We start from the raw sequence: 16,107 nt of genomic DNA, 5'->3' as shown, positions 1-16,107 counted from the left end.
AGGTAAAAGACATTTTCACTATTCCTGGCAAATTTTTAAAAGATACAATGATGGTATTTATAGCTACTCCGGATTCCTACTGAATGGCATTTTTAAATTCAGAATCCAAAGACAGAGCCATCTCTCCTCTGCCCTACATAATCAATAGGAGATACACAGCTGCCCAGATCCACACCTGTGAACTCACATACATACATACCTTTGTAACGGAGATACGTAGAGATAAATAGGTAAACATCAAAAGTGCCCTTCAAATAACTTTAAGTTCCTATCTTAATGAACATAATGAACATACCATAATGAACATACAATCTGAAACAATCCCTGCATCTTCTCCTTCGTGGAAAGCAAATAAACAAACAAATTCCTTAAATTAAAAACCAAATATTTCATAAGCCAACGTTCAAAAATCAAGACATCTCTCTCTCTCATACACAAATTAAAACGATCACACAAGGAAAACGTGCATTTGGAAGACAGGGTAACCCTGTCCTGGGAGAATTCGGTCCACAGGCGTCTAAACAAGATACTTTCTTGGTTAGTTGTGGTCTCCAGGAATGACAGGCTTCTCACTAGCACAACAGCAGGTTCTCCTTAAATTTGCTGTTGGGGTAATGTGAATCTTTCTTCCAAAAGTTCTTGCTTTCCCTTGGGAAGACTTTACTCAAGAAATTGGTTGGAAGAAAGATAAAATCTTTCTGAAGCTTCAATCCTGAAATGTTTGCAACAGAATCACAAGAGAAATGGGGCGGGGGGGGATTACAAGCGCTCTTCCCATGGAACTAAGACATCTCTGGTTTCTGGCACAGAAAGAGCCAACAACAAATACCTATTTATGAAGTAGTGTTGAATTCTTTTTTCTTTGAAGACGGTTTGATCGTGTAGAAAAAATTTATTCCTTCCTCAGGCCCCCATGTAAGCAGACTTAGGAAAACCCAACACTATGTGGTTTTGAACTCTGAAGATCACCAGCAACACTTTCTCCTCCATAGATCTTCTATTTTGGCTCATGACTCAAAAAAGTCGAGCATGTACAGTGCACAAATAGTAAACACGGGGTGAAGGAATAAAAACAATAGGACATAATAATTACATCTGTATAATCTGCCTTATTTTGTTTTTGTTTTTTACGGCTCCTGGTTTTAATCCTGAAGTGCACTACTTATCAACGCATTTATTTCTCACAACATTTGTACGGTACAGTGAGAATAAATATTCTCACATTCACTCTAAATGTATTCATGTAACAAATATTTATTGATCAGCTACGATGTGCCAGGTGCTGGCAAACTGCAAATATGGCCATATATAAAATAGACAAAAATCCTTGTTTGATGAAATTGAGCAAAATTCATCCAGAAGAGGAAAAGGAGAGAGCCAATAAGCTACATCGGATCGTGTGTGTGCCCTGGCTGGCCTTATTTTACCTTCCACACGGCCTCTCAACTGTGTGAAATACATTTGATAAAACAACAAAGCAGAGTCCTATTCACTTGTCTCCTAATCCCCAGAGAGTTCCTTCCATCAAGAAAGAGTGACCTTTCCATCAAGGTCAAGAAGAGCTCTAACACTAAACAAAGTCATATCAGACATGGCGAGGCGAAGAATAGAGACTATATATATATATATATACACACATATATATCTCAAATTACCTTTAAAACTGAAAGAGAACACACTAATACAAGCACAGATGAAAGAAACAGTTCCTGCCACAAGCTATTTGACTTACAAAATCTGATCCCTAAATGTATTAAGAGAAGTCAGACGTTTTCAGATTGATGAAACAACCCAAAAGTTATATGAAGTAGAATACACAAATGAAAAAAAGGTACTTTATGATCTGAGTACAAAATTTCTGAGGGGTGAACGAGTGGCCTTTCTGGCCTCATTCGACGCCCCAGAATCAATGCAGTCCCCACAGTTAAGATATACCTGGAGAACTGCAAATAGTATGACAATTTAAATTCAACACTAATTAGGTATAAAAAAAAACTCCCGGCCGATCACGGAGTCACAAACTCAGGACGAGACTGTAATAAAGCGGATGTATGGAAAACCAAAGTCCGCCCACTGCCTTTGCCCCATGGTGCGCCCGCCGTCTTGCTTTCCCCTTGGGTAGAAAGGATCCTCGCGCTTGGCAAAGAGGCTCGCGAACGTCGCGGGATCAATCCCACCCTCTTCCAAAGCTCATCTCTCTCATCCGCCTCCAACAGGTTTTGACTATCGTGTTCAAACACGAGTCTCCACTTCTTTCATACACTTCGATTTGGCCTCACAGGCCCTGCCAACTCTTTCTCTCCTTTCCCTTGTATTGCCAAAGTCTTGGGTGAGAAACACGCTTATGAAATCCTTTGTGTATTCACCAGATTCCCTCTTTAAGGAGGTTTCTATCTCGGAGGCAGGATGGACGTCGTTCTTCTAAGGCCCCCAGCGGTCTTGGTCTGGACTTGAAAATACCATCCTTAAATTCTCACGGCTTCAGACGTCAACCGCTGCAGCCCTCGCTCCCCGCTGCTCCCCAGCCCACCTCCCACGCCCGCAAGCAAGCAGAAAAGCTTCTGGGCACCTACATGCTGCCGGTTCTCTTTGTTTAGCTCTTCTCAGTGCTCTATTATTGTGTTTCTGCCTCTTTCAGTCAGAGAGCTTGTCAGATTTCATGATATGAACTACTACCTCCATGAGTTTTTACCAAAACCCAATCCCAAACCTCTAGGTTGGTTTACTGAACGGCTTGCTCACCCCATGACAGGCCCTGGGTGATCTGGGAGCGCCAAGTGCCCTCAAAGAACTCGCACGAGAGAGCCAAGCAACTGGGCCTAAATTCCAAAAATACAATCCAAATCCAAGGTCATCATTACGGTCCTCCCAAATACCACCTCCCCGTTGCTGACGGTGGCGCTTTCATGCGAGCTCTCGGGGTTCTCAAACCCACGGCCACGGGCTGGGCCCCCTGGGAAGCGAGCTCTGAGAAGATCAGCAGGAAGAACGCTTATGAGGGGGTGACCTGGGATCAATACCCAAGGAAGAGCGCAGAAGGAGGCGGAGTAGGAAAGAGGGAGGAGCTGGACTGTGATGCAGGCTCCAGGGAGGCCTCCGGGGTCGCTCCATGGAGCTCCCCCTTCAGAGCTGGCCCAGCAGGATGGAAGGATGGAGCCTTCGGAGCCCCCCTGCTCTGCAGCCACCGGAATGGGCCATGACCGTGGCCACAGCAGCTGTCTTCAGTCCACGCAGTGCACGGGTGGGGGGGGGGGGCTGACAGCGGAGGGAGCCTGTCAGCAGCACGGCTGGCATCGAGGGGAAGAGGCCCTTGGTTTCGAAAGGGGCATCTGGGTGCTTCATCACAATGTCCACCACGCTCGCAGAGGCTCAAAACACTCCACACAGCCCAAGGAACACAGAGCTCGGAAGCAAACATGCCAAGATTCTAATCTAATCTAAGTCCGTCATTCACTGCTGTCCCAGGCAAGTCACTCCGTTTCTCTGAATCTCTGATGAGACTATTTTACAAGTTCACAGACGCACATTAGGAAAACTTAAAACTCCTGACACTCGTTAATTCTCTTCCCCCCACCCTAGAAGTTTAGTGGGTTTGGTTTTGTTTTCTTAACTATGTTCTTTCTCTTCCAAGTGTTATGACTTCTTTTAAAATGACACTTGCTCATTCAGTCCATCAAGAGGCCCCTGGAACCCACCCCCCCACCCCCCCGCCAGCCAGGATCCTCCAAGGCACTGCAAAGACCACTGACCCCTCCGGGAGCAACCCAGTGGACGCCTCTGCCCGGGGCCGGCCTTCAGTGACAGAGAACACATGTGCACACGGGTAAATGGAGAGGGTTACTTCTGACGGAGAGTGCCCTGATGAAAATAAAGGGAGGTGGGGGAGCTTGGTGGGGAGGGCTGCTGTCTGCGGACAGGCCTCAGAGCAGAAAGATGAAGGAAAAGCAAAGTAGCCGCTTCAGGGAAGCTCCATTTCAAACTAACCTTTTCCTCTCTCTTCCCCCAACCTCCCCTCCACCCTCCTCACCCTTCTCTTTCAGGAATCTGGTACCACCCTGAAAACATGACCAATGCAGCACATACACAATTCCTGTCGAAACCAACTAGACCTGGGGACGCCTGGGCGGCTCAAGTCAGTTAAGCGTCTGCCCTTGGCTCAGGTCATGACCCCAGGATCCTGGGATCGAGCCCCACATCAGGCTCCCTGGTGGGCAAGGAGTCTGCTTCTCCCTCTCCCTCCTGCCTGTGTTCCCCTGCTTGTGCTCTCTCTCTCTGTCAAATAAATAAAATCTTTTTAAAAAAAGAAAAGAAAGAAACCAACCAGATCCTGTATTTCCCGATAAATCCCCAGGGGCCAGGCTTGCAGGTCTAAACACCTTAGCAGCTACAGCCTCCTTTGCCCCTGCAAAGCAATAAAGCTATTGTTCCTCTCTATACCCAGACTCTGCTAGAGGTCAGAAAGGTCGGCTCTTTGATGTCCTTTAGACCACGGTGAGGCATGGCTCCTGCAGAACGGGTATGGGCATCTAATTAAACAAAATGTGCACAGCGCTCAGTGCGACACCCGGCGTGTTACGGTAAGGGCTTGATGAGTCAACACATTATTACTACCACCATCATCATCAGTGTAGCTTCTAATGGTCTTTTCACCTACAGACCCTCCCCTGGTCCACGCACCCTTGGTATCAAGCCAAATAAGGAGAGACTGGGGTTGGATGAAAGGGAAATACAGAGGGAGGGGCCAAAGGAACAGCTATGGACATTATTTGGTAATTTTTAAAATGTGGTTTTATGTTTTCTCTTAATCCAAAAGGGCCATATGGAATTTCTGTCGGAATGTCCTACTTCATGCATGTGGTTTACCGCACACCGCGCACATGCTGAATGAATCACTAAGTGCTCATTTGCCAAATACGTGCTCTCTGAGTGAATGAATGTGAGAGGTCAGGGAATGCATGAATGAACAGGAGCCCAAGGAGATCCCGTTTGGTTTTCAGATTTCTAGAACAGAATTCCTGGAAGATTTTATAACCCTGAAAGGCTGCATCCCCAAAAATGTTGAAAATATTTCCCATAAAGAGCACAAGAATGCTGAACAAGATACTCCCTATGATGAAAGGGAGCATTTGGACATTTTGCTAAAAACCGTGGCTGAAGGTAACTGAAGGCATCAGGAGATGTGATTAACAATAGGAAGACTGGGAAAGAGCCGGTAAGCGGGGGCTGGAGAAAGGCGGCAACATTGATGATTTACAGTATTCAAAATACTCTATCATTATCCTTCTCATCTTCATAATCCAATAAAGTATTACCTTCATTTTATCAGCACCATTTTCTAACCAACTGAGCTAATCAGCCACTGGTTACCATCACTTCATAGATAAGAAGCTGAGTCCCCTAGAGGCTTATCCAAGAATGCACAAAATAATGACCACAGTTCGTGTCTGACTCCAAAACCTGTTTTTTTTCCCCAGAATGCAGGGAGTAAAAGAATCTAAACAAAGTCTTGCTCCTCAAAAAAATCGGCGTAGCAGCACAATGATGTAATTCATAATAGTTCAACACAATGTCTCCAACTCACTACTTGAATTTTCTTACATATTTACCCTAAAGTAAGAGGTTCGCATTAGTACCTATGATTTTAGAGATGGAAAACAGAGACGGAAGTTATTTCCCCAAAGTCAAATTAAAACAAAAATCAGAATGCAGCATTCATTGAATTGTAGTTTACACACACACACACACACACACACACACAGGCATATTTCAACAAAACAAGACAGGCACATTAGCCAAATGATACAGAGAACTCTAATTAAAAACTTCTTTCAAACTCTACCCATCTTTTGTCTCCCCTTGCTGAAGAGACACTACTGGAGTGTGAGAAACTCAGAGACCACAAGCACCATGGAGCTCTCCGGGACCCCCATGAGGAAGAAATGTCCTGTTAATAAGCATCTGATCATCGAGGATATTCCACTCACCAGAATGTCCACACACCTACAGCAAGACGGTTATTACAATGCATCACGATGACTGTGAGGCACTGAAACCCTCAAGACAGGCTCTGGGATTTTCAAAGGCTGATGAACACAACAAGAATTGCATAACCCTTAAGATATTTTATTGAATTTCATCTATTCACAAATTGCTACTGCAGATGTTAACAGTTTGCTTAGAATGTTTGGTTGACCAAAAATAATTTTTCACCTTTTCAGGTAAGAAAATGTCTGCTGGTAAAAGAAAAAGAGAAAGAGAGAGAGACGGAGGGAGGGATGGATGGAGGGAAAAAATACGGTTTTCTCCAGTGTAACAGGAGATGTATTGGTGGCCACCATTACTCTATATTCTACAGGCTCTCTTACTCACATACCAAGTCTGAGTGGACGGAAACCTTACTGTGTAGCAACTAGGAACCCATCAATAATGCAATGAATGATGTAACTGAATGTTCTTCTGTGTTTCAAGGATTAATTCTAATACTGAAAACATCATGTAAATTCTAATCAAGCAATTAGAACTGAGTTTCTCAATCACTAACTTGATACGAGTTCCTGATTCTGAGGGATTTTTTTTGGAGGGAGAGGAGGAGACCTGGGGGCCAATCAACTATTCTAACAGAATCAATTCACTAGGGAAAGAATAAGACCCAGATATAAATTAAATAAGCTTGATATCAGATGGCTAGAAATGCCTTTCCCCATTTGGCATTCATTCTCATTATTTCCCAAGATAAAACAAATAAACAAACCAAAAACCTCCACTTTAATGACTGCCCCCAATCGCCTCAAACTTAATCTGAGATATAGGCCTTCTAATATACAATGCATACCTTCACCATTTCATACCTCTCCAAGTCATACTCACCATCCAGTTTAAGCTACAAATTCATTATCCCTAACCTTAGCTGGGCCTTCAAAAAATACCCAATAATATCTCTACCAGATCCTGGTCAGTTTTCTTCTCCATTCCTTCTATCAACAATTTCTAGCTTTATCAGTTTCCCGAGGACTCTATCTCTCCAGGGCTGAAAGAGAGAGAGAGAGAGAGAGAGGGAGAGACTGATGTATTTATTTTAGAGACAGAAAGAGAGAAAATATAAACATGGGGAGGGACACGAGGAGAAGGAGCGATGCTGAGAGCATGACCTGGAAATCAAGAGTCTGACACTTAACCAACTGAGACACCCAGGGGCCCCCTGTGCCATTATTTGCCTATAGTAGTTACTGTACAGGGATCGGCTGGTTGTGAAGATTTTTATTTAATAGAATCTATGAGAATACAGGATTTCTTATCCATTTAAATAATAATAAATAAAATAGCACAGTGGAGATACTATCTTTGTATCTTATAGAGATCCACATCTCTAACAGAAAATACGCAAACGCCTATAAGTGAGAGCACATATGCTCCACCAAACAGTTCGTGTGTGTTTAGGAATTTAAGATAATTTAACATAATCATACTCACTGGCATAACTCACTAGTGTAAAATCTATAGATTATTATGAAGCTACAATAAAACACACAATACAGGAGGGCTCTGAAAATATTAAAGCACTCTAAAATATGTGATACCTATAGCTACCCTTTTTTAAAATTCAATTAGCCAACATGGAGGGACATTAGTTTTTGATACCATATTTACTCTTCTTTGTGACTAAACAAAAATTACCAACAGAACATTTAAAATAATCAGCTAAAATATGGCAGTGCAAGGGGCGCCTGGGTGGCTCAGTCGGTTAAGCGTCTGCCTTTAGCTCAGGTCATGATCCCAGGGTCCTGGGATCAAGTCCCACATTGGGTTCCCTGCTCATCGAGGAGCCTGCTTCTCCCTCTCCCTCTGCCCCTCCCCTGTGTATACTCTCTCTCTGTCAAATGAATAAATAAAATCTTTAAAAATAATAATAATAAAATACAGCAGCACAAAATCATGGTAACCTACAAAGCATTACTGGATACACCACAAAGTCTGTAAGGATTTATTCAACATTTATTCATTCTGCAAACATTTATTGAGTGTCTTTATAAATCAGACTTTCTGCTAGGCAGGAACATATATAGATCTCTGTCTCGAAGAGGCAGAATAAACCAGAATCCCATTACAACACTGTAAGTCCTATTACAGAGATGTGAGCAGTAACTTAGCGCTCCACAGGGAAAATACTGCAGTGACAAGAAACAAGATGGGTGTGGCTCTATCTGTGGTTGTGTGTGCATGAGACTAATTAGAAAAACCGTTCTCTCCCAACATTACATTGGAGGGTTCATGCATGAAGGAGCAACGGGCATAAAGCAACGAGAAATGAAAGCATGTTTTAGAACATTTTTATTTCCTCCACAGGACACAGCCGACTCACACATAACAAACATAGTGCCATGAAAGGAAAAGCAGTCAAGGTGACTTCAAGGACTTATAATTAAAATAACATCAGGATTTCCACACAGACAGCCTCCTCTCATGACAGATTGGTTCTAGAGTTCTCTGCAAATGCAAATTTCTTGAAATGTTGGATCACCATGTGTTTGGAGAGTTCAACTGAACTCCTACCCAATTTAGTCCCTGAATGAAAGAGGAAGACTAATCAGCTACAGATGTAGAAATTAGCAACCATTATTGTAGCTTCCATGTTTTGGTAGGGTTGGAAGGGTGGTTCTTTATGTCTGCTATCTGAATTGCTTCTTTTCTAGGAAAAAAAATTTTTTCTGACTTCCAGATCTGTTTCTTTCTCCTTTCACCTTTAAAAAAGAAAATGTACAGGCGTACAAACAAGTCATTGCTCCAAAAGGAACCAGTAGATGGAACATTTAAGAAATGCCATGTCAGTCTCACTCTGAAAACCAGATGCTGAGTGTAACGTCAAGTGGACCCTTGGAACAACCCTTCTCCTCCCTTCTCCTCCCTTCTCCTCTACCGTCCCCGGCAGTGTTGAATAGCTGTTTCTGTATCCTGAAACCAGAGAACACAGGACACTGACAGCATTGACACGTGACCTACTGAACAGGAACCTGAAGTAGCTAACAAAGCATCCTTGGGAAGAACAGGGAGAGAGTCACAATCGATACCACAAACAGCGAAACTTCAGAGACTTTCTACCACACGACCAACAAGATTATTTTGAACCCAAATGATACAACATGAGAGGTGGCTCGAAGTGACCACCTGTATTCTGTTCCTCTTAGAACAGTAATTGCCTGGGACATATTCATCCCAAAGGAGTTATTTCCAGATTCATTCCTTCCAAAAACAAAACAAAACAAAACAAAAATACCAACTCAGTCTGAAGAGCTCACCAAACCCAGATTGATGACCCCAAAGGTAGAGAATTCAGTCTCCTTTTGGCACAACTTTGGTGTGCCTAAATCACCTGGAGTATGGTTTAAAACTGAAAGTCCCAGGCCCTCCCTAGAGCTACAAACCAGTCCTCCTGAGGAAAAGGCCCAGGAATCTGCATTTTCATACCTTTCTTCAGGGATTCCTTATGTTCACAGAGGTTTGACAACCACTAGCTTCAAGGAAGTGTGGTTTAATAAGCCTCAAATAAAGCCTGTACAGAAAGTGACTTCTCACTGTTCTATTTATAGGAATGTTCACTGTTTCTCAATTCCCCACCACAGCCCAACAAATCTCCAGGCTTCGGAGATATTTCCAGCTCCCCTACTTCCTAAGTCACTCGCGTCTGGAATTTTCAGTTTTATGAGGTGCTCTGAGCTCACAGCACATACTTCTGGGTCTTCAGATCCTGTCCCAAAGCAATATTTGAGGAATAAGATTATGTCATTCCATCCCCTAAGAGTGCATTTTTGGCAACAGTAGCCCACTTGCTGACAAACATTTTTCTTTCATTGGGGAGAGAACTGTACAAAAAGTCTGAGCAGAAAATATAAGGAAAGTGGAAGAGAGTCATCACATTTACCTAACTTCCTAAAATACAAAAGGGCCACTCAACAAGTTCCAGGAGGAGGAAATTCTTCCATCTGCTCTCTGTGAACACGACTGCATTCTGAAGTTTTGCTTTACGTGGTAGGTGTAGGTAAAATTCCAACAGGTTTCCATACTTGAAAGTATCTGGGCACAAAATCGAGATATTTTGTTTCAGTGGAACCAAATACAACACAAGAAACATCAAACACAATAGAAATAAAGTAATTGGACAAGTAAACAAAGAGCTTCCATTCATTTGTTCTAGCATCTTACGGAACAGTCATCGGGTACTGGGCACTGTGCTAAATATGGGATAAACATAAGAGCAATGAGGTAGGAGAATTCAGAAAGCGGAACTTTAAATTTTGAGCTAACTCTCTAGCTCATGCATCAAAGAAGGTCTTGCGAGAAACTCAGTCACTGGAGAGCCCTCACAAATATTCTCTTGCTTACGTCCCCTAATTTTTTTTCTTCCGAGATAGGTCTGAAATTCCAAAAGAGATCATTCTATCCTCTTGCTCACTCACAGCCAATGCCGTGTACACCTAGAGACAATGCATTTATTTTACTATCATACTCAAAGAAATATGGTGGGGTTTTTTTTTCAATTTTTACCTTCAGCTCCATATGATACAGGGAACAAGACAAAATAATGGAGAATGGCGAGAGGGATGAAGACGTAGAGGGAAACACGTGAGAGTACTCTCCCCACACATCTCCCAGTATTTCAAGGTAGATAAATTACATACTAAGAAGGGATATATATTCACTTATCACCTCTGCCTACAAACTAATAATCGCCAACGATGGCATTTTTCATTGTCAAAATTTGTCTTCAGAATAAAGGCTTAACAACTGAGCCAGCAGCCAAACAAGAATCGAGCGCTGTCCACCAAACACCAATGTCATTCCCGGGGTAACTGCCACACCTCACAGTTGCCTAAATCCCTGAACACACATACGAACTAGTTTGAATGCAATGGATGGGGAACCCTTGAAATTCTCAGCAAATAAAATAAGCAGTTTCTCTGTCACCTCCTTATTTTCTCTGTAATATTGGAGTGGTTTATTGTGAAATACCCCCATTCCACCAAATATCTATGTCCTTGTATTTTTAAAGAATTTACAGGAGTGGTTTTCATTTTGCCACATAAGCATTCAGCAGTTTGCTGGAAAAATCTGGATCCGCAATGATTGCAGATGCTTGTGCGCACACAGGAGTGCTAGCCAGGGAACCGAAATGGGACTCCAGTTTTAATTTTTTTAATGGGTTGGCTGCGCAATGCCAACACTATAAAATCCTCCTTATCACTTTTTTTTTTTTTTAAGTATATGACACCAGGTAACCCACAAACTCTTTCCATAAGGTTACTACCAGGTAAATTATAGAAAAATAAGGAGAAACAGAAGAACAACAAGAACAAGGACAAGGACAAGAAGAAAGAATGAATGAACAGAAGAAGGAAAATTTTTAGATCATTTGGAGACATTCAACTTCGACTGAAATTAATAGACCTTGGTCTGAAACTAACATTTGACTAGTTGAAGGCGTCTCACAAAGAACAGTGCTCCTCTTTCACAACAAATGTACAAGGTAATTATTATCCATATACCACAGAACATGAAGCTAAGGCTCTAAGAAGGTAGGAGTTGCCTTTGCAGGGTCTCACACTTAGTCAGGGGCTCATCAGAGAGTTATTCAAACCCACAGCTATCAAATTCCCAGTCCTTCAGCTCTGCCACACTGTTTGCCAATGACCAGGGAGGAGGTCTGGAAGAGCCCTAGATGGCCGTTAAGTTCTGATGTCAGATCGCAGTATTTAATTTCTACAAATATGAAAACATAGAGCTACTAGAATAGTTCTTGTCTGACTTTTTAATTCTAATGAATGTGTTGCTCAGAACTTTATCAGCCAAATTGAGCCCCTAATCATTAAAAATTTCAGTAAGATATGTAAATTGATGAAACATCGTAGCTCCCAAATATACTTCAGTTTTCATTATTTACATGTTAGTAACGCAGTCACATTCTAAGGGGTTTTTTGTTTTTTGTTTTTTGTGGTTTTTTTGAAGGGTTTATCCAGAGAATTCACTTTATTTAGTATCAGGGGAAGCTAAATATGTAATTTTTTTTAATGTCCTTTTCCTAAGCATGTATCAACATCATTTCCTTTCCACCAATAATGAAACAATGTCTGGCTTTTTTGCTACTTAGACCAGGCTTCCCTTCCATTTTCTTTCCACACTGTTCTCTCAGTTTCCTGGATTATTCTCCATCAGTGGTTTTTCCCCCCTTACGTGCCACCCTTCCAGTCTTGTGAGTTTTCTTCCTGTTATTCTCCTCCCCGTGGCCTCTGGAGTCTTCAGAGCCACCTGCACGGCTGAACAACCCATAGCTCCCTGACGAGCAAACTAGGGAAGCCGTGATCTTAAATTGAGCTTCTGGAATATCTTCACTGATAGGCTCACATTAGCAAACCCCAAACCAATAAGTAACAGGGGTCTGAGTGATAGGGTTCTCAGCAACTCCCATTTATAAGAACAAAATAGAAATAAATGAGTTACTAAATTCCCCCTTGATGTAAAATCCCCAGCTGTTTCTCCATATGTGTTCCCAAGTAAATGATTTCAAAATAAATAATGTAATAAGCGATTTATGTATCTTCAGCCAGGTTGTTAGGGTTTATTTTTATTGTTATGGCTGTGCCCCAGAGATTCAGAGGGAACAAAATTATCCAAAATGAATGATAAATGAACTTCCCCCCAGACAGCTCCAAGACCATCGGAGTTCTTCCGTTTTCCTTCAATACAGCTTCCTTAAAATAAAGGCTATAATTAAAGAAGTGCCATGAGGTCGAAGACTGGGAATGTTTTGTTTGGAATTTGTATTACCAGAGCTTTGCACAATATTTGCCACTCAGTAGAGCCACAAGTATTTTGTAATAATTGCATGGAATTAATAGAACCTTGATGTCCCTACTTAGGAAAGTAATATATTCTGTGAGAAGCTTTAAAACTGATAGGTGCAGGCTTTTCTTTTATATGCCCTTTTAACAGTTTATCAAAAGCTTGAAAAACATGTCTTCACAGAATGCGAGAGTAGGGAAGGATCGTAATTATAACACCTTATGGACAAGAAGGCTTCTAAAACGTGAAAGTCAGGTGCACAGAGGTATGAAAGTAGCTAGCCATCCAAGGCACATGGAATGAGAGGACCAGGCCTCCCAAATTCTGGAATTTTTTCAGTTTCATCAATTCATTTTACTTTTATCATTAAAATGGTGGAAAGTATTACAATATTTATACCCAATACATCTGAAAATGACTGTCAAAAACGTCATAAACCTGAGTTAGGATTTTCCAATGATCAAACGACTAGCTTAACTGCTTGGCAATATCCTCGTGTTTATTAAATTTCCTCCTTCCAGATTATTCTGAACAAAGGACCAATCTCCAGTGACTGACACAACCTTCCACGATGAGGCCACTAAGAAGGCAGGAACTTGCCCAGCAAGGACAGTTGCACCCGAAGCATACTGTGACAGGATGTAGAAAGATTCCCAACACTCAAAACAGCCCGAAATTCCCACCTCTGAATTGCAGCTATTTTTTTGTTGTTGCTGAATTATAACTATTCTTTATGAAATTACTTCTTTAAAAAATAGCCATTCGGCTCTAATGAAAGAGAATGGAGAAGACATCATTTGTTTCCCTGAGTGCTTCCAGAGAAGTTCAGAATGCTGACCACGTAGGAAAATGATTCTACTGAAACTTCTTGAAGCAGTGTTCTAGATCGCCAAATAAAAACACAGGGGTGGAGATCCCAGAAATAAGCCACTGCTCTGAAATAGAACCTTGCTGTCATCTTTGTGTTACCAAGTCCATAGGTGATATAGTTAGCCAATGCAAAATTTCTTAGCCACACCTTCTAAGACTGAAAAGATTTACACTCTATTTACCTGTATGTTATAGCATTCTAGCTACAGCCTCTGATCCTTATGTTACCATAACCGTTATGTGGGAACAGGCTTTTTATCCATCAAAAAGCTAGCGTCATTCAAATTTGACTTGTAAAGGTAAAAGCCAGAAACGATTTCCTCCTTCTTACTCTGACAGCAAATACTGGGATTCAGTTTAGTCTATCCACCTCTCACATAAGTTGTTGAAAAGAATCTCCAATTATACAGGTACTACCAGAGGTACATGCCATGGAGATCTGTAAATTCTGATTTGCAGGCAAAAGGAAAACTCAGAGATTATAAAAACAACCTCCCCAAACTCCTCATTATCTTTAGTGAAATCACAGTATCAGATACGAATCTGTTGTACTGACGAATTACTACATTGCACAAATGTTGCTTTAGATACTAACACAAAACCACAGACGTGCAGGATGACTTGTCCTGCTTTCCTAAAGGCATATAATTTCAACAGCTGGCCACATCCAATAGTTCCTAAGATCATCTTTCTTGGGAAATATTTGCAGTAAAGAAGAGCGAAGAGTAGGGAAGAGTAGGGAATCCCATCCGAGTTTTGTTACTAGGTTATCAGTGAAAGAGGTGGAAAAAGATACGTTGAAGAGAAAATGCACAAGTAAATAAGATGATTCACTGCTAAAAGAAAGAAAAGGTCATTCTTCATTAATGCAAGAGCCATGGAGATATTCGTAGGACTGCCTGGTACTAATACCCTGTCCCTGCAGACCCGGAAACCCCGGGTTTCTCAGGTCCCTCCTACCCTCGACTGCAAGAGCGCTTTGAAAAGTGAGACTCCAGAGAAGTCAAACAAGATCAATGTTCCCATTCACTTTTGGTAACTGGGAGAAAGTAAGAAGAGTCCCAGGGGCACATAGGTAGAAGTTCTGTCAGGAACTGAAGCCCTTGGACCCGAGACCGGCATGAGAATAAAAGGTGAATGGAGCTTTGACAGTCCGTCTCCTTAAGATTCTGTCTGCAGTGCAATGGATTCCTTCCAAACAGTGCCCATCGGTCCCAGAAAGACCAAAACGGAGGTCTGGCATCCCTGAATTGGTAAAAGTCAAGGGCAGCCCAATAACCCAGGCAGGGAGAGGCAGAAGCGCTCCGGAAAAATGTCTAGAACGCGGGGGAGCCGGGAGTACACCTCAAACTGCTGCTACAGACACCCCGAATGAACACAAGTTTAGAGAGGGCTGGGGAGACAGCGATTCATTGAACAGATAGTTATAAAGGGTCTAACAGAAGGTAGCCACGACAAAATGAGGGGGGGGGCACTGAAAGGCCCAGGGAAAAGGAAGTGAAGGAGGAGGTAGGGGGGCAAGAAACACCAGACGGGTTTAGCAAAGCAGGCACCGGCTTTGCCCAGAGAAGAAAGTTGAGCCAGTAAATGCTCAGGGGGGGCGGGGGGGAGAAAAGGCAGTGGGGTGGGGAGAAAACAAGAGGCCAGAGGTTTCATCATCTGAAAGCAACTCAAAAAAAAAAAAAAAAAAAAAAAAAAAAGTATCTGACAGCCAGTTCCTGAAGATTCTTGAGAAAGGGGATGCGACACAGAAGGCAGAGAGCCTGTGGAATGCGGAGATGTCAGAGAAGGTCACACGAAGACCAAGAGAGTGTGGGAAAAAAGAGCGGAAGAGTTTCCTGGAAGGGGTAGGGGCTCCTTTGGGATCCTGCAGAACAGAGATGAAAGACCCAGAAAGGGCAAGTGCAGAACACAGTGCCTGGGAAAGTTTGGGGGAAAGAGAACAGGTGGGTGTGGAGGAGCTCCGGGGCCGCCGGGGTGACCCACACCAAGCCGAGCGCACGGCTTTTTAGGGGTGGGCGTCCAGGGCCCCCAATGAGGACCCCCGGCAGAGTGATTCTCCCCTCCCGCGCCCGCCGCGCTCTCACGCCCCCCTCCGGCCGGGCGCAGGGGTCCGGGGAGGCCGGGGGTCCGCGGGGCACCGAGGCCCAGGGCGCGGCCGGCTCGCCCCCCAGCGGCCGGGCTCTGCGTGCACGCCCCCGCGCTCCCCGCGCCAACTTTCCCGACCCCGGGGCTCCGGCCCCCCGCTCACCGAGGGCGCCGTGAGGCGGCTGATGCTCTCGCCCAGCGAGTCCAGGTTGACCCGCCTCCGGCGCTGCGCCCTCCTGGCCCCGGCCGTGGCGGCGGCGGCGGCGGCAGCGGCGGCGGCGGAGGAGGCGGCGGCCGGGGCCGGGGCGACGGCGGCGG

The 16,107-nt window shown here is 43.4% G+C and overlaps 1 protein-coding gene across 1 annotated transcript in view; it reads right to left on the bottom strand.

Moving 5' to 3' along the window:
- Positions 1 to 16,107, bottom strand: part of GUCY1A2 (guanylate cyclase 1 soluble subunit alpha 2) — a 308,179-nt gene that overhangs the window by 289,416 nt on the left and 2,656 nt on the right. The window contains exon 4 of the mRNA XM_059406425.1: positions 15,953 to 16,105. Coding sequence (XP_059262408.1) covers positions 15,953 to 16,105 — 153 coding nt within the window. The remainder of the gene's footprint in view (positions 1 to 15,952; positions 16,106 to 16,107) is intronic.

The sequence above is a fragment of the Mustela nigripes genome, chromosome 1, assembly GCF_022355385.1.
Source record: "Mustela nigripes isolate SB6536 chromosome 1, MUSNIG.SB6536, whole genome shotgun sequence".
Taxonomy (NCBI): Eukaryota; Metazoa; Chordata; class Mammalia; order Carnivora; family Mustelidae; genus Mustela; species Mustela nigripes.
This window is presented reverse-complemented; position numbering and strand designations above follow the sequence as displayed.